The 19,293-nt window shown below is 35.3% G+C and overlaps 1 protein-coding gene across 17 annotated transcripts in view; it reads left to right on the plus strand.

The window, feature by feature from the left end:
• Positions 1–19,293, plus strand: part of LOC140526901 (utrophin-like) — a 558,532-nt gene that overhangs the window by 190,993 nt on the left and 348,246 nt on the right. For all 17 annotated transcript variants that reach the window (XR_011974583.1, XM_072643530.1, XM_072643537.1 and 14 more), the window contains 9 exons: positions 469–675; positions 1,977–2,158; positions 2,820–2,970; positions 4,983–5,102; positions 7,688–7,789; positions 12,403–12,510; positions 12,767–12,946; positions 13,271–13,440; positions 16,843–16,966. Coding sequence is in view for 16 of the 17 variants with exons in the window: in XM_072643530.1 (XP_072499631.1) it covers positions 469–675; positions 1,977–2,158; positions 2,820–2,970; positions 4,983–5,102; positions 7,688–7,789; positions 12,403–12,510; positions 12,767–12,946; positions 13,271–13,440; positions 16,843–16,966 (1,344 nt within the window). In the remaining variant the exon portion in view is untranslated. The remainder of the gene's footprint in view (positions 1–468; positions 676–1,976; positions 2,159–2,819; positions 2,971–4,982; positions 5,103–7,687; positions 7,790–12,402; positions 12,511–12,766; positions 12,947–13,270; positions 13,441–16,842; positions 16,967–19,293) is intronic.

The following is a 19,293-nucleotide window of genomic DNA, read 5'->3' on the forward strand; positions in this document are numbered from 1 at the left end:
TGACACACTGACCAAACACATTTCATTCTGTGTCAGATCTGTCTCTTGCTGATCCTTCAGAATGTTCTCTTTCTACATCTCTGATTCTCTAGTTCCTATATGTCCTTTAAGATATAACTTTAGTCACACCTCTTTTATGGATGCTTTTTTGATTCTTCTCAACCTTATTTATCACTGTATTCCATTAGTATCTATATTCTATATCTATCTATCTATATCTCTGTATATCTATCTGTCTGTCTGTTTATCTATCTATCTCATATAACCCTATAATTATTTCTTGTCTTGGCCATTTCTTGTGTGTTAAATAGTTTCTCCCTAACTGGATCTGGAGACAGAGACTATGGGGCTCCACGTTGTGTTGTTGTTTCATACATACTGGTTGGTTGAATGAAAGGCTTGATCTTTAGTGATAGGAATCATTTTCTATTCCTTGCGAAGATGTCACTTTCCCTTTTGTGTTGATAGGCCTCAGCACCAGAAGAGGAAGAACATGAAGGTTGTAGAGCTGAGACCCCGAGTACGGTCACAGAAATGGACATGGACCTGGATAGTTATCAAGTAGCTCTGGAAGAAGTTCTCACGTGGCTGCTTTCAGCTGAAGACGCATTTCAGGAGCAAGATGACATTTCTGATGATGTCGAGGAAGTCAAAGAGCAGTTTGCTACTCATGAAGTAAATACCTCTATTTGACTGTGAGGGTTCATCAAGCACAATTCTTCATTACTTTATTAGAGGCTTTTCAGTTGTGTTTGTTTTCTTTCCTAAATTATGCTCTTTGGAAAGGTCATGGCATATTTTCAGGCTTGTGATATTTAAACTGTACTTTGTTATGAAATTTTAGGCAGATGATTAGCTGGGGATTGGAATTGGATTTAGGATTTTAATTTTATTATAAATGGTATAGGTTGTAGTGAGACTGAAAATTAAGGCACAGCTTTCTTAGTCTTAAAGTATGTTCTTTAAAAAAAAGAAGGCTCAAAGCATTTTTTTTGTTCTTTTGATGCAATTCCTTATTTGTTGATGCTGTAGGAAATACCACATTCAGTTTTTTCCTAAGTCTTTGGTTTTAAAGGGGTAACAATTGTTTTGTGATAGGAATCTGGTCAATAAATACTGAATTTAATTAAAAATAATTTAATCCAACAAATATTTAAGTGCCCCCTGTGTGCAGGGCGCTTAGCTGAGTGCTGGGAGTGCAAAAACAAAAGTGAGAGAGTTATGCTTTCAGAATTTACATTCTGTTTTTGCAGTAGGTGTGTGTGTGTGTGTGTGTGTGTGTGTGTGTGTGTGTTACAGAAACATTTTAATGACTGTGTAGTGGACTTTTGATAATTGATTTCATTGACTGTCCTTTGAATATGAAAGTAACTGAAAGCAGTCCTGTCTTCATGCATTATTTCCCATATTATGAATTCGTTTTGTGTAACTTGTGGTAAAGGAATCCAGGACTTGGACTCACAAAAACTGGGTTCATTTGTTTGCTCTACCATTTCAAAGCAGTGTGATTTAAGGTATATGTGTATGTGTAAGTGTGTATTTATACTGAATTGTAGCCTTCTTGGGGATGGGGAGAGGAAAAGAATAAAGTAAGAAGTGCAGAGCAGAGAACAAAAGAAAACTTACAAGGAAGCAAAGAAAAGATGGACAGCTTGGAATACAATGTGTAGTATTTATTACATAGGTTTTCTTGAAATGGAAATTTATTGCCATATATTTTGAATCTTACATCCTGCTGTGCACATGGCAGTGCTTTTATTTTACTTTTCTCATTGTGTATTTAAGTTTAAAATAAATTTTAAAAATGTTTTAATATCAATTTTCAGAGACTTCATGTCTTAAAATAAACAAGATAAAGCCTGCTGCCTTTGAGGACACTATATTATTCTGCAATACTAATGTCTAAATAGTAATAATTTATTAAGATATTTTAGAAAGACCATCCCACAAAGCCTAATAATGTTGTATCTTTCCAGGAATTTATGATGGAGTTGACTGCACATCAGAGCAATGTTGGTAGTGTCCTGCAGGCTGGGAACCAGCTAATAACACAAGGCACTTTATCAGATGAAGAAGAATTTGAGATTCAGGAACAAATGACACTGCTGAACTCACGGTGGGAAGCTCTCAGAATAGAAAGTATGGATAGACAGTCTCGGTAAGTTACAGCCAGCATACCTCAGATTTTATTCCTTGGACCAACTGGAGTAAAATAGTCTACATGGCATATTTAAAAAAAAAATATGGTGATTTAAAAATAAATCTGTCGGCAAATATTCATTAAATATTTTGTTTAAAAGCATAATTAAATTTCTTTCAGTCTTCATTTTTTTTCCTGACTCATTAGCAAAACCCTAATTAAAAGACGTAATAAAGAAACTAATTTGGAGTAAAATAGATTACTGGTTGGTATTAAAATTGTTCAGTACATCACTATTTGCATGTTGTCAATTTGATCATTTTAAAATCATTCTGAAGCTTTTTTTTCTTTTTTGGTTTATTTCATTTTAGCCCATGTTTTGTATAGTAAGGGATGAACTGCATTTGATAGCAACTTCCACCTATTTAATAAACAGGAATTCCTGGTTCATGGAACAATTATTTTGTTATGAATTATGGGCAGTTCTCATTTCAGTTCTTTGCCTGTGTTTCGTTTACTTGGGTTTATGAAAAGTACAAAGGTTTAATCCTCAGTGCTGCTTCAAATGGTTAGAATTGGGTGCGTCATTTTGTCCTCTTGTGATGCTTGGATTTTACTTTTCCTCTGACAACAACAGAGCCAGTGGGAGTAAATCTGTGTTATGTTCTTCTGTGGGTAGGCTGCATGACGTACTCATGGAGTTGCAGAAGAAGCAGTTGGAACAACTCTCTGATTGGCTGACTCTCACAGAAGAGCGCATTCAGAAGATGGAAACTTGCCCCTTGGATGATGATTTACAGTCCTTAAAGAAGCAGTTGGAAGAACATAAAGTAAATCTGTCTAATATTTCTTGTGTATCATATCAGATATCAGAAGCAACATTTAATGTTCTAAAAATTCACTGGCTTCTCTCATAAGTGCAAAAAGGAGAAAGTCCTTAAAATGCCCTCTTATTGTTTAGAAGCTGAGGGCACATTTCAGGGAAAATTTCTTTCCTCTCATTTCTTATTCTTTTCTTGTGTGTGCAGAGGAAGGAATGGACTGTGAAGAAGAACAATACTGAGCTTTAGCCTTAGTATTTTTGATGGAAATTAATGTTTTACCTCTTCTGTAGGAGAGGTCAGGACCCATGAACTTGCTAGGCATTGGTGGTATCAATGCCGAGGAGATAATGGACTGTATTCATGGAATAGAACACTTTGTCACATAAATTTGTACTATTCTTATGAAAAGTTGAATTACATTAATTTTATTGATTGATTATTGAGTCCAGTCTTTATTTGTTGGTCCTTTAGTTTTTATGGAAAAGGAAAATTTAAGGTTTCTGCTATACATTGCTTTGTAGGAGGTATTTCATTATCTCGTGATCTTGTATGCAATCTCATGTCCTTGTTTGTTATTCAAGAATACCTGCAAGTTATAGAAGCTGAAGCAGAGAATTTTTACCTTTTACTCATGTAAATGCATCCTCTGAATTGTGGAAATAACAGGATATGCTTTTTTCTTACCTTTATTTTTTTGAGGGTGGTGGGGATGGTGATGAAAGAACCTGAAAGGAGTTAAATGATTTCCTTATGTTCTATCTCTTTCCCCTCAGCTCCTGAATCTCTAAACCTAATGAAAACTTCCCTGCCTCTGTAGCCCCCCATTCAGGACATAGCTTTGGATTTTTCTGTGATTCCTCATTGATAATTTCACTAGATTGGATGGATGCTGATTCTGTATGCTTATATAATCAAGTTCAGTACTTCTTAGTATTTCGTCAATTCATCAAATGTCTGCTACCTGTCAGGCATTGTGCTTGTCATGGGGAATACGATAACAAAAAATGAAATATTCCCTACCCCTAAAGAATTTAGATTTTACTTTGGGAGAATAATGTATACACAGACAGCAAAGTACTATATTATTGCAATTTAGATAGAAAGTAATTTTTTGATGGGGCATGGGCAATAAAAACTGAGGAGATCAGGAAATGCCTGTTTTTGGAGGTTATACTTTCGTTGCGTTTTGACCAGAGCATCTAAGAGGCAGAGGTGAGGAAGGGAGAGCGTTCCAGTTGTGAGGACCACCCTGTACAATGGTGTGGAGGTGAAAGAGGGAATGTCATGGGGAACAGCAAGTAGGTTAGTTGGATTGGAATTTTTAGTGGGTTAGGGGAATTAATATGACATTAATCTTTAAAGTTTACTTGGATACAGATTGTGAGGGCATTGTTAGATGCCAAAGAGAAAAGTTTTTTTTTTTTTTTTTTAGGAAGCACTGAGCCCATGAGTGTAACATGGACAGATCTGTATTTTAGGATTTATTTTATTTATTTGTTTTAGTTCAGTAACTGTAGAGATTGTACTGGATAGAGGAGAAGTGATTAAGTCTCAAACTATGATGTTGGCTATATGTGTGGAAATGATTTAGGTTTGGAATTGGCAAAATTTGGTGATTATTGGATAAAAGGAGGTGAAGAATTAAGGATGACTTGGTATTGGAAATCTGGGTAACTAGAAATATCATGCAGAAATAGGAAACTTCAGAAGACATCTGTGCCATTCAACATTGTACTGGGCCTCCTCTATGCTTCATACTTTTAGCTAGGTCCTAGGTCCAAATAGTGTTGACTTTTTATGGAAATGATCATGGCATTTAGTAGATTTTCAAATTGCCTTGATTTGCCTTGGAATTTAGAGATGTGGTTCCATTAGTAAAACCGTTAAGTTAATGGTTGGAAATTTAAATACATTGCCCCATTAAGTGTTTTTAATTACTAATGAAAACTTAGTGGATTTTTAAATGGGAAAATATGCAAGAGTGGGTATAGTAGTTGGTCTTTTTTTTCTTCCCCCAGGAATTGCAAAATGATCTTGAGACAGAGCAGGTGAAAGTAAATTCATTAACTCACATGGTTGTGATTGTTGATGAGAACAGTGGAGAAAGTGCTACAGCTGTCTTGGAAGATCAACTGCAGGTAAGTAGTTGAGCCCATAGAACATTTGGTCTATGACTCAGTACTTTTTTGAGCCTCTGTCATTTTTCTCTTAGCATCTTAGCTAATTCAAGGGTATGCATGCATATTCTTGTGTTGGGCCATAGGGAAGCTGCAACAACTACTCTTGGAATATAATGTTTCCTGCATTTGAAAAGCCAAGATGTTGTTGACTTTTAGAGAAATTGAGGGGGTTTATTTTGTTGAACGGTACATTTTCTGATAGGTATTGCATTACCCATGTGATACTATTTCACAGAATCTTCAAGTTGGAAAGGACTACCCTACCCCACCCCTTGAACATTTAAATTTGTATTTGCGCAGGAATTCCTACAACGTTCCTGTCAAATAGTCTTCTGTTGATGGACCTCCAAGAGTTCATACCTCACTCCTTCCAGAAGCGGCCCATATTGCTTTCACACATGTCTGATTATTGGATGTTTTTACTTACATCAATCAATCAGTCAGTGAGCATTTATAAAACATCTGCTCTGGGCCATGCACTGTTTGCCCTTCTGAAACATTTGATTTAATGATTGAAATTGTTTGATTAAAATGTCCACCTACTTCTCTACATTTAGCATACCATAAATTCAACTTTTGGAATCAGTTTTTTTGGGTATGAATTAAGTGGGCCAGCCCTTCCAAGCATATGCTTCACTACCCTAATTCTCAGTGCATTTGACAGTAAAAGAGCCTTCCTTCCCTTTCTTCTTCTCCTTAAAACCTTCAAAACCTCTTTTCAATAAATATAATTGAGTTTCCCAGTATTAATCCCATTTAGAAAATCACATTGATCCTTATTACTTAACTGAATAAATAGAAACGAAAAGTGGTTGAGTTATTGAAGATATTGTTTGAGGCAACATGAAAACAAACAAATATTAATCTTTGGTGAATACTAATTTAAAATGGGAGAAAGTATCATTGGACAAAGGTGAATTTTTTCCTCTTATGTTGAAATGTGAGGATGCATTTAGTACTCTTATTATCATAAACGACTCTAGTTGAAAAGCACACTCTGTTTCTAGCCAGTACATTTAAATTTGAGTTTGACCTCTGCTACTTAAAATCTTTGCTTATATGACTGTGGGGGGGTTGGGGTGGGAGGAGGAGGGAGAACCACATTCTCCAGGCCTCAGTTGCCAAATGTTGAAGTAGATCAGGGGTTTTTATTCTGTAGTGCACGAACTTGGGTTTATAAAATTTTTTAAAAAAATTGATAACTATTTCAATATTATTTCAATATTTCAGTATAATTCTTTGTAATGCTGTGTATTTCATTTTTCTACATTTAAAAGATTATTTTGAAATGTGCCTCATAGGCTTTATCAAACTGCCAAAGGAGTCTGTGACACAAAAAAAGGTGAAGTCTTGGGTCAGATGCTTTCACTTTGCCTCTTTAGCTCTAACTCTTATGCTTATATGATCCTGAATAATCTTTTAGTAAACTTGGGCTGGCAATTTATACGATGTTATAATTTTGCCTATAAATACAAATGTAGGCATAACTTTCAGTCATGTCTTGGTTTGTACAAGGTAGAGAAAAGATAATTAAAACTGGAAAAATTAGCAAGTTATTCAAGACATTTTAACATCCGAACAATTCTGTGAGAATAGTCTTGGGTGTTTTTATGCGCAGATGCTAGGTGAAGAAATGGAGCCCCAGAGAAATTTAGGAAATTCTCCATGGTCACAAAGTATGTATTAGAAGTTGAACTAGACCCCACATAGGTCAAATCCAGCATTTTTTTCTACATTGTTTTATGGCCTTAAATTACACCCCAAGGGGCCAAAAGACAAAGAGAAGTCTAATATGTATATGCCAAATAGTTATACCATCATTTTGTGTAGCAGCCACGCAGTCGTAATAAATTAGATACCCATTGATTGCTGAATGTCTAAACAAATTATGAAGCTTAAATTAGCCATCCTTTTACTATTAGAAATGAAGAATATGAAGCGTACAGGGAAACACGGTTAAGTAATACTTAAAGTGAGTACTACTAATTACACAATGCACTCAACTACCATAACGATGCACATGGACAGAACAGCAACATAAAAGGAACAAAATGCTATATGATACAATGACAGATTTTCATCTGAAGAAACAGAAAAATATACCATATTCTCCCACTTTTCCAAAGGTAGGGGCTGCTATGGATACAGAACACTGAATATACTGATTTTTACTGAATTTGTTTCTTTTTTGCTCCTTTGTTCTTTTATTTGAGGAATGGTTACATGGGTGGAGGAGGGATTTATAGGAAGATGAAGTAAAAAAAATCAATATAGCCAATTTACAAGAAACATCCTTATGGATAATGAATGGCATTTCAATAACTTTTTTTGTAATCAGATTATAAATGGAGTTCTTTGAAAATTTCATTATGAAAATATGTCAAAATTTCAAAACTCCATCAGGATATAAGATCACATATTAAATAGTTTCCTAGATAAATTACAATAAAAGGTTTCTTGAAGAGCCATACATTGGTTTTGAGAAGATATCACTATATCTGCAAGTTTAGGTTCACTGAGGAAAAATTTCATCTCTTTTGCAGAAACTTGGTGAGCGTTGGACAGCTGTTTGCCGTTGGACTGAGGAACGTTGGAACAAATTGCACGAGATTAACGTGTTATGGCAGGAACTGTTGGAAGAACAGGTAAGAAACAATTACCTTCAGTAGCCAAAGTAGAGTTTTTTCAAAAATGAAAACTTTAATTATGACTAACTTCACAAAGTTTAACCACATCAGTCTTTCCTTTGCTATTGCAAATATATGTCACTAAATGAAGAAATATTTTCAAAAACATTTGAAACATTAGAGATGTGCGAAGAGATAACATCTAATTTACATTTTAAGGACTTTTTAATTCTTTTTTTAAGATGTGCCTAAGTTTTAGCACCATTGCAAATTAATGACTGTTACTTATGACTTTCTTCGAAATTCTTCCCCCTCTCCATTTCATCATTAAAGATCAGAGGTTATATCTAGTACCTCATGGCTTTGTTGTAATGACAGTTTTTTTATTTCATCCACAGTTTAATGATAAGGGTGTGGAACACTAACCCTTGGGTCATTATTTATCTTTAAAATGTAGAAATTGTAAATGATCATTTGTTAAACCAGGTAACATAGGGAGAATGTCATAGAGATTTTTTGGTTTAACTTATAACAGTTAATTAGTAACTACAATCCTTATAATCAATTAGTAATTGTATTAGTAATTATCATTTTCTCTTCCTCTTCTGAATTATGGCAGTCCATATAATATATATTATACCTTGATTTGCAGTTGGCTATACTTTACCTTACTTATTAGACTGTATGTTACATTACAGTAAGGATACTATCATCTTTTTTGGTGCATAAGAAAAGCATTGTTAGGACATACATAGGGATGGCCATGGATTCAGGAATACCTGAGCACAATGCACTTCTCCCTAAGCTATGAGCTATTTATTATCAAGTTACCAGTCTGCATTGGTGGACATGGAATCTGCAGGAGACCATTCCCTAGCAGATGAAGTCACACATTTGTAACTCCTCCTATCTCAAAAAAAAAAAGACTTCCTTCTCACATGTAGCATGATAATTTTGCTTTTGAATAAATTCTTTCTTGACTCTTAGAAGCTAATGAAATAAACTATTCCTGAATCCGGGTTGGACTATTGCTTATGTTGATATCTGTTGAATGTTAAGCCAAATAATTTGGCCTAGTCATTGGTTAAATAATGGATTCATCCAGTTTGCTTAAATGTTATTTTAGTATATGAATCATTTTGTTTTTTGGAAATGGCAAATTAAATACATGGTCCAGCTTTGTTTCCAGACTACTTATTCAATTGCTCAGTTTAATATTTTCAGATTTATTTATTTACATAATTGTCAGTGCTGTTCTTTTTAAAGAGAAACACATGTCTTGCAAATAATTTAATAGAAATGCACATGTGTAATATTTGAGAACAGCTAGGTGAAAATAACTCAAACGAGTGGATGTATTTTATTAATTTCTTTGGTTATTGTTATTCATTATTAGACATTTACCAAATATTTCCTGAATACTTACTGGATGTGAAACATTGTATGCAAAGTCCTGAAATAGTTGTAAAGACTGACAAAATAATATTCCTTTGCTAAAATTGCTTGAAATATAGCCTTGAGAATTAGATAAGTAGATGAATAACTATAATGCAAGACAGAATGTTTTAAAAGCAGTTTAGAAAAGACATCTGGTTGGCTGGCTGTTGTCCTTTTGTCTTGAAGAGGACATAATAATGACATCACTATGTTGGAGTCAAGGTACAGTGTGTCCAAGTGTGGCTGATGACCAATAAGTGACCAATAAAAACTTGGAAGGGTCTACCACAGGTCAGGCACAAATAGTCCTTATAAACATTTGGAGTAGAGATGTCTCTAAATTTGCACATCTCGCTTTTATAGATGTCTCATGAAGGACATCTATGGGCAGTAAACAGTTGACAGTCTCTTGTCTTTGCCCACATTCATCATAACACCAACATGTATATTCATCTAGATTCACATCTTCAAAGGTGAGTGAAATATTGTGCTTTATTGACTAAGAGAATGCCATTTCTGTTAATGTGAATCAGGAAGTCAAGAGGAAGAGCAGGAATGCTGAATTTAGTTTTCAGCAATAATTACTGGGATTGATTCTGACTGCTTAAGCATTTTGGCTTTTGTTGAAAATGGGATATAGCATGTCATTCCCCAATTGATAGTCAAAGTTATGAACAGACAGTATTTAGACATAGAAATTAAAGCTAGCTATAGTCATATGAAAAAATGCTCTAAATCATTGTTGATTAGAGAAATACAAATTCAAACAACTCTGAGGTACCACATTACACTTATCAGATTGGCTAATAAAACAGAAAAGGAAAATGACAAATGTTGGAGAAGATGTGGGAGAGTGGATACTCCATTGGTGGTGGAGCTGTGAGCTGATCCAACCATTCTGGAGAGCAATTTGAACTATGTTGAAAGGGCTATAAAATTGCATACCCTTTTATCCAGCAATATCACTAGTAGGTGTATATCTCCAAGGGTTCACGTGTGCAAAAGTATTTGTAGCAACTCTTTTTGTGGTGGCCCAGAATTGGAAACTGAGCAGATATCCATCAATTGGGGAATGACTGAACAAGTTGTGGCATATGAATATAATGGAATACTATTGTGCTATAAGAAATGATGAGCAGAGGGATTTCAGAGAAACCTGGAAAGACTTATGTGAATTGATGCTGAGTGAAGTGAGCAGAATAAGGAGAATATTGTAAATAGCAACAGCCACTCTGTGTGATGGTTAACTGTGATAGACTTAACTATTCTCAGCAATACAAGGATCCAAGACAATTCCGAAGGACTCATGATGGAAAATACTAACCACATCCAGAGAAAGAACTATATGCAGATCCAAGCGTACTATTTTCACTTTTAAATTTTTTCTTTCTTGTAGTGTTCTGATTCTTCTTTCACCACATTACTAATGTGAAAATAAGTTTAATGTGATTGTAGATGTATAACCTATATCAGATTGCTTGCTGACTTGGGGAGGAGGGAGAGGAAGGAGGGAGTGAGAAAAATTTGGAACTCAAAATTTTACAAAAATGAATATTGAAAACCATCTTTTAAGGAAATATTGAATATTGAAAACCATACTTTTAAGGAAACAAAAGAAAATGGGATACAAGCGAAATAACCACATATGGAAATCTAAAATTTATATTCTACCCTCATGAGAGGAAGAAACAGTTGAGTATCAGACTGTGCCTTTAAGTTGCTCCAAACTGTATTCCTGAGCAATGCCTGTAAACTGTATAAATTGTAGTTTTATGTAAAGAAGACACAGTCTCTTGACAAAACCAAGCAGTCATGCCTTCTATTTCTTTTAAGATGTTGCAAGAGAACCTAACGATTTTAACTGTACTGCCACTAGGTAATGTAGAAAGAGGTTAGTCTTGTTCAGATGTGACAGAAATGCTCTAGTAATGAAACTCTCTTGGGAAAATTGAAATCATCATTTTTGCTTGATATATTGATCTCTTGTAGACACATGAGCTAAATCCAAGTGCTGTACTGTATTCGATTAAATAATCTGTCGAGGGATTATTGTTCACTCAGGTGCAGAAACTTTAACATAATTGGAAATGAGTTCTGGGAATTAGTTCCAACTTCAGCAAAATATTTTTAGGAAACTGCAAAATATTTTAACTCTATCTGCTGTCATTTCCTTCCAGTACACCAATCAAATGCTGAAGGGGAAGGTAAATCTCTGGAATCTCTCTGGCAGCCTGATAAATGACTTCATAAATAGATAACTTGTGAATGATTCTCTTTAAAAAAAAAAAAAAAGAAAGCTTTTATTTGTGTTAAGGAAGTAGCTCTAGTCCAGATAGAATAACAATAATTGGTGTCCTCTTCATCTTCCTCTCCCAACTCCTCCATCTTTTTACAATTACATGGTCAGATAAATAATGTTGATATGGGCCAGATTCTAATTCTTTTTGTTAGATGATTTTTTTCCGCTGTGGAAATGATTAAGTGCAAAGGACTGTACTGAGACCAGATCAATATCTCTGACTCTGCAGGAAGACCCTAACAAGGATTCTTAGGGTTCTATGTCTCCCATATGGTTTTATGTCATTGAATTAAATCATAAAAGGACCTTAAAAGGTTTCCCAGTCTTACTACTACTTAACTCATGAATGTCTACACTGCTTAACATCAACTGATTTGAAAGAGATGGAAGCCATAGAAGTTTAAGGTTAATGATTTGAACTTGTCTTTGTATGGTTCTGAAGATACCTACTAATTTATTGACCGGGTAACTGACATTGAATTTGTAAGTTCTAGTTTCTCAATCTTGCTTAAAGATGAACTTCACCTCTGTATCTGAGAAACCTCCTGCCTACCTGGGAATGATTTTTATTTACTCAAGCACTTATTTAATTCTGGGTAAATTGTTGCAAAAGCAAAGAGCATAATGTTTCAAAGGTATGATTTAATTGTATTAAATGTCTTCCCTTTTCTTTGGTTGAATATTCATTATCATGATCGTGTCTGATTCATGGCATGTTATATTTATTTTAATTTGTTTTTTATATATGTCTTAAACTTCTGTGTTTGAAGTCTCCTTGTTTTAGAAGGGGCTTCTAGTGAAATAAGACTTGATTGTTTTAAACACCTGGTGATTTTGATCTGAGAATTCCTCCCTAATTATATTATCCACTTGGTATTATCCTCTTCATCTACAGTGTTTGCTGAAAGCTTGGCTAACTGAGAAAGAAGAGGCTTTAAATAAAGTGCAGACAAGCAATTTCAGAGACCAAAAGGAGCTGAGTGTCAGTGTTCGGCGACTGGCAGTGAGTATTCTCTTTGCCAGCGATCCTTTTCATGCAACTGCCTTGGATGGCCTACGGTTTTTACTATTTTTTAAGCCTATGTTCATTATGTATCTAGAATCTCTGTAATACCAAAAGTCTTATTTCTTTTTACCTTGTGCTATCATATCATTTTCTGTTTGTTGTACTGTTTTTACATCGATGCTTCTAAATTAGGGGAATCGGAAGACAAGTTCCTATTAGGACAGAATGATCTAACTCACATCTTAAATATTAGATTTTGAAGGAAGACATGGAAATGAAACGTCAGACCTTAGACCAGCTAAGTGAGATTGGCCAAGATGTGAGTCAACTCCTTGACAATCCCAGGATTTCTAAGAAGATCAATTGTGATTCTGAAGAACTCACTCAGAGGTGGGATAGCTTGGTTCAGAGGCTAGAAGACTACTCTAACCAGGTAATGCTTTGTTTAAAATGTGTTTTGTAATCTCTTTTTGAAGTTAAGGATTTTAAGATAAACTTGAAAGGTGATTGCTTTTAATTATCGATATTTATTTTCTCACAAAGAAGGGCTGACTGTTTTTAAAATTTCTTACTTTTAAAGCTTTTCTCTTGTAGTATGAAAAGAAAAAATTAGGAACATATTTTTACCTCATTATTTAATCACATCTGAATAGTTTATGTATGTCTAAGTATCAGTAACTTAAAAACAATAAAAGATTCTGTGATATTTTACTGTCAAATCAAAGTCTTGGTTTATTGTTTTTTTATTTTTAAACAGGTGACTCAGGCAGTAGCAAAGCTAGGGATGTCCCAGGTTCCTCAGAAGCTTCTTTTGGAAACTGTTGGCATCAGAGAAAAAGTCACTGCTAAGAAATACAAACAAGAATTACCTCCCCCTCCTCCACCAAAGAAGAGACAAGTCCATGTGGATCTTGAAGCTAAGAAAAAGTAAGAATGAGGACATTGACTTTCTGAATAAAGTTCCTACACATTATATATTTTTATACTTTGGATAAATTGAAATCTTTTGCATGTCATTAGAAGGCAGCTAGGTGGTACAGTAGATGCAGTGCATCCCAGAAGACCTGAGTTCAAATTCTGCTGCAGACACTTACCTGCTGTCTGACCTCAGGCAAGTCACTTAACCTCTGTTTACCTCAGTTTCCTCATCTGTAAAATGGGGAGGATAATAATAGCTCTTAACTCTCAAGGTTGTGGTAAAGATCAAAGGAGATAATTTTTAAGTGTTTTGCACAGTGCCTCACACAGTTAAGTGTTGTATAAATGTTCCCTATTTATTTTAACAGGAAGACACTTCTTTAATGATGAGTATTGAACTTAGGAAAATGCTTAAATAGAGCTGCTTTCCTTTCCCATGTTCCCAGACTAAGACCATTTCCTATCTGGTTCATACTAGTTGAGCATTAAAGGTATCACGGACCTTGTGCCTGGGGCATAGTAGGTACACATCAAATTGACTAATTGGCTGACTGCCTGCCTACAGTCCCGTCTTTATCTCAGTATATGAAAATTGCCCTGTATTTTCGAAACAATATTGAAGCCCTTCAGCAAAAGTTCCTTTCATTCTCCTTCCTATCTTAAAAATGTTAATTTTCTTTCCCATTTTATCCTTTTCCTCTCTGTCTCAAAGGAAAAGGTAAATACTGTTTCTTATGGAGGCTGGTTCTAAGCTACCTTTGACCTATAATCCTATTCCTTTTTGCTTCCCCCAGAAATATGCTCTACTTTTCAATATCCTCTTTTTAATATCTTCTGTCCATTTCCCCTGTTTCTTAATTCCACTGCCTTCTTCCCTTCTCTGCCAGGCTTCTAGGATGAATAGTTTATTTTCCATGTCTCCTCTTCCTCCCTTTCCTCTCATTCCAGAATGCTTTGTAGCAATGCTTCTGTTTCCCATACTCTGCTGACACTATACTCCCAAAGGAAGGTCACTTCCTAATTGGTAAAATTCAATCCTTTCCCTCCTGCTTTGTTGACAGTATTTGGCCCCACTTTCCAATGCTTGCTTCCCTCTTCTCTTACCTTATACTGAATTCTTTTGGTTCTTTTTCTGCCTCCTGGGCCCACCCTTCTTTGTCTTCCCCCAATTGTATTTCTTTTAATCTCAAGCATTTCTTTGCCTTCTGCCTATTTGTTTTCTCGCTTGGTGCTCTTGTTGAGGTTATACCCTTGTCTTCACCTCTTGCTTCTCTATAGATGACTTTCACCTTATTATTTTCAGTCTATACTTTTTAGAATTTCAGAACCAGTTTTCAACTTCCTCATAAAAATCTTCACTTAGATGTGTGTCATCGTGTCAAATTCAACATATATAAAACTAGTCTATTTGCAATTCTCTCCTAATCTTTGCCTTTCCTTACTTCTCTCTTCCCATTCATGATAGAACAAGTTTTCTTGTCTCCTAGGCATATAATCTCATTCATCTTTGAAATTTCTCTCTTTCTCCTTTGTTCCCTTATATCAAGTCACTTGATAAATCCCCCAAATATCTCTTTTATGTCTAGACTCCTACTTTTCTGCTGTCACTGTCATCATCCTAGTTGTGGCCTTTACTATTTCTTATTTGAACTTTGGTCAGTAGCTTGGTCTGCCTGCTTCCAGTGTCTTTTTATTATGATTTTTCCGATTTATCATTCATTACCAAAATAATTTTCCTAATGCACAACGCTGATCATGTCACTCCTTGCTCAAAAAATTGAATGGTTTCTAATTGTTCAACAAATATAATCCAGGTCCTTTTGACTGATACAAGGGTAACCAACCATTGCAGTTTTATTCCACATATCTCTCCCCCACTCTGCCTAAACCACTTGTTGTCTTCTATGCATGTCTCCTTTCTCCACATCCATGCTTTTGTTCATGCAATTTCCTTTTTTTCTGGAATGCCCCCTTTATAATCTCTTACTGCTTAAATCCTGCTCATCCTTCAAAATAAATTGTATAGGCCATATGCTTCTTATAACCTTTCCTGATACCTCCCAAATTTTCTCCTCTTCTTCTGTACTCTCGCACTTCATTTTTCACTCCTTACTTTCTTTTATTTATTACTGTCATTTTTGCATATGTTCTTTTCTTTACCTTTGTTAAAGTATAAATTCATTGAGGGCAGGAGAGGGGTTATTTTTTTATACACGCGTCATTCTTAGATCTTAGCGCTGTACCCTTCATGGAGTGTGTGTGTTAACAAGCGTTTCACAGAATCCAAGTGAAGTTGTATAGATTTTGAAGCATTTATTTCATGCCACAGGTTTAAACCTGGGGCAAACTTACATAATGTTAAATTGAGTGGGGATCCTCGTAGCACTGATTAAAAAAGGAGCCAGCAATTTTCTTGAGAAATTTCCTGCTATAATTAAGGAGACAATGTATAGTGTTCATTTAGCATTAAATGTTGATGAGATGGGGCCCTTTTGGAAAGACATGTCTGAGAGAGACTCTCTCTGAAAGGAAGAGAAATGGGCCCTGGCTTTAAGTCTAGGAAAGATTATTTAATTCTATTACTTGGAGAGAATGTTGCTTGGATTTTTAGAACAAAGAGGTCCTGGCTCACCCTCTCAGATCTCTGGAATTGTGAAGGCCTTACTGAAAATTTCGTTGCTTCATGTGCTGAAGTTGAACGACAAGATTTGTGTAACTCTGTGGCAGTTTTTGAAGACTGTTAATGTCATTTTTTGTGCTTCAGATTTAAAGCGTACTTTTAACAAGAAGATATTTCTTTCAAAATGTTTCTTCTGATTAGTATTTCACTAGGCTACCGAGCTTTTCTCTTTCTTTCTACATACTCTCCCTTCAGATTCATGTTGTAAAAGGTTACGATCTTTATTTATTTATTTATTTTTATTTAGCTGCATCTTCTCCCTCTCCAGTGGTTTCTGGAGTGCTTCACTTTATACCATAGGTACATGACAGGAAATACTAGGCAACGTTGATATGTAATCATTCTAACCAATATGTATTGTTCATTCTCTTCTGTTTTATTTGTTCTCCATCACTTCATAGAAGTCTCCCTGCATTTCTTTGAATACTTCATCTTCATCATTTCCTATGGCATACTTACATTCGTACACTATGACCTTTTGGAAATTCTTAGAGTTAATTTTGTGTGATTCTTTGTAGTTAGCACACATAAAAATAATGTGTAATAGGCTTGACTAATATTAAAATGCTAAGCCACTGTGATTATTTGGGCATTTTGTGAGTTTATTTTTTCTGTAAATGTTGAGGAGATGTCCCATAGCACAGGAACCATTTGTGTTTTCAATGCCTCTGTGTTCCTGAGGGGAGTAAAGAATGGAAGGAATCTAATAACATCTGAACTCTTAAAACTAGGTTTGATGTTGTAAGTGCTGAACTATTGAACTGGATTTCAAAATCCAACAGTGCCATTCGCACCATAGATATCAAAGAATATAAGAAGATGAAAGACACCTTGGACATGAAGAAGAAACTGGAGGTAAATAGTTTCTTATAAATAAGTATTTTGTAATGTTGGGCCTGCTGTCAGCATGGAGCGAGATGATGGGAACTGAAAGCTTACTGTGCCATAATGGACTAAGGAGGAAATTTTAGAATGTTGTATTTAAATCTCAAATTGGCTATTGTTACATTTGATTTAAAAGCCATGGTAGGAGAAAATAGGCCTCTTTTTTCACCCTTTCCATTTAATAGTAATGTCTGCTTTCAGCAAAAAGGTAATTTACGAGATGATTAAGCCGAGATTAGTTTTGTACTCGTCATTTATGAAGGAAATGCTTTCAGGTCAGATTCTCTCTTCTGGCAACAAAATTCTCAATTTCTCAAATTTTCTTTGAAGTTATCACAAAATTAAGGAAATTTTTATGGTTGTAAAATGTGGATGTTGTAATGAGCTGTGAAATTTTAGCTCATAACTTATAGCTTTAATAAGGAGTCTTTGAGTTAGTGTCAAATGGTATAGTAGAACTCAGAGATCATTTAGTTCAATCTCTAAATTTAAAGATGAGGAAACTGAGGCCCTAGTAGGTTGTTAACTTATCTAAGGTTGCACATATAATCCTGGTTAGGGTGTGTACTTATACTGTGGGGTTTCATCCCCTCACTTTGGCATGTTCAAACATTCTTAGCCTCTGGATTGGTTTATTCCCTCTATCCTGCTCTCACACTGGTGCATCTGGGTTCCCAGAGAAGTACCATATAGTTACACTAAAATTCTCTTGAGCTCCAAGGATAACCCTATTGACGGAATATATAGTTTCCCTACTCAGCAGTTTAACTCATGATCCTTCATTGATTTCTTTCTGGTTTATTCAAACCAGACACTAAACATAACTCCATTTTTAGATCTTACATTTTTAAAACTGAGCATAACCATTTACTTACAAATTAGGTCAAAGCATTATCAATACAAGTATGGGTGTGTTATTAGATGGAGGGCTAACAAAATACAGGCACAATGCACACACAAACATGAGTCATGCTGGGAGAGAGTGAGGTTCACATTTAATAGGATTTCGGCAGGGAAGCATATGAGGGAAGAAAACTCTAGTGCTTTGGGTAACTCATAATTCAGGATTGTAGTCATTAATACTATTGATCCATTAAAGAAATCTGATATTTTCTAATCACCTTTTTTGCTTGTGCTCACAGCTCTGCCAAAGAGCAGATCTTCTTGTCACCTCTCTTCAAACCAACGTAACTCTTAAGAGAGCCTTTAACTTTCAGTCACCCTTAAAAAAAAATTGGAAATGTGTTAATCCCTTAATTTGAATATTAGTTCGGTTTAAACCACTGAGAATTGGCCAATTGCCTCAAAGAGAGCTCACTGTAAACAACTCTGAGGAAGGAATCCCCAAAACTTGTCATTTCTTCAGTCATGAGGATTCTGTTTTGTGCCATAAGAGCTCAGCGTTTAGCAAAGCTGCTGCAAAAGGTTTCCTTTTTCTTCTTAAACCTCTCAAACTAGAGGAAGCTGGAGAGGACCTTTGGTAGTCTGAAGGGGCTTACACTCTCAAGCTCGAAGTGGCGCTAAAGAGCAACAGCTGAGACTGCCATCTGTATTCAGCCAGTCAGGAACTGTCAGTCGAAGCCTTCTTGTCAGTTAACTCTTCCTGCCACTAACTGTGTTTTCAGCCCCCTGTACTTTTTTCAGTCGTCACTTATCACATTCTATCATTCTACCATTTAAGTTCCTACTATGTACCGGACAGTGTTCTAAGCTAAATAAGGGATATAAACAAGGCAAAACTGTTTATCAGCTAACAAGGAGCTGAAAGGGGAAGACAACATGAGGTTTGAAAATGATTCCAGACTTGTGGGGCTGAGTGACGAGGAGGAGAGAGATGCCCTTGTAAGGAAAGGTTTTGTGGGAAAGATAATGAGTTCTGTTTGAGATGTTTAGTTTGAGATGCCTATGCGATATCCATTGGAAGTATCTAATGGCATCTGGTGATGCTGAACTGCCTCTCAACAGAGAATCAAAAGGCTGAGCAAATAGATCTAGGTTTCATCTACACAGAGATAATAATTGAATTCATAAATCTGGAAGGAACTATATATAGGAATAGATAAGAATAGAATGTTATAGTGAATATAGCATTGTACCTGGATTCATATAGACCTTGGCTCAAATATCTCTTCAGACTTAATAGCTAAATGACCTTGAGTCAGAGAACCTTTCTTATCCTCAGTTTCCTTATCTGTGAAGTAGGAATCATAACATCAACAACACCTGTTATTTTTACCTCATAAGGATGGTCAATTAAGGTAATTTGTAGTAAGTGTTTTAAAGTATTGTATGCATTT

The sequence above is a fragment of the Notamacropus eugenii genome, chromosome 2 (genome assembly GCF_028372415.1).
Source record: "Notamacropus eugenii isolate mMacEug1 chromosome 2, mMacEug1.pri_v2, whole genome shotgun sequence".
NCBI lineage: Eukaryota > Metazoa > Chordata > Mammalia > Diprotodontia > Macropodidae > Notamacropus > Notamacropus eugenii.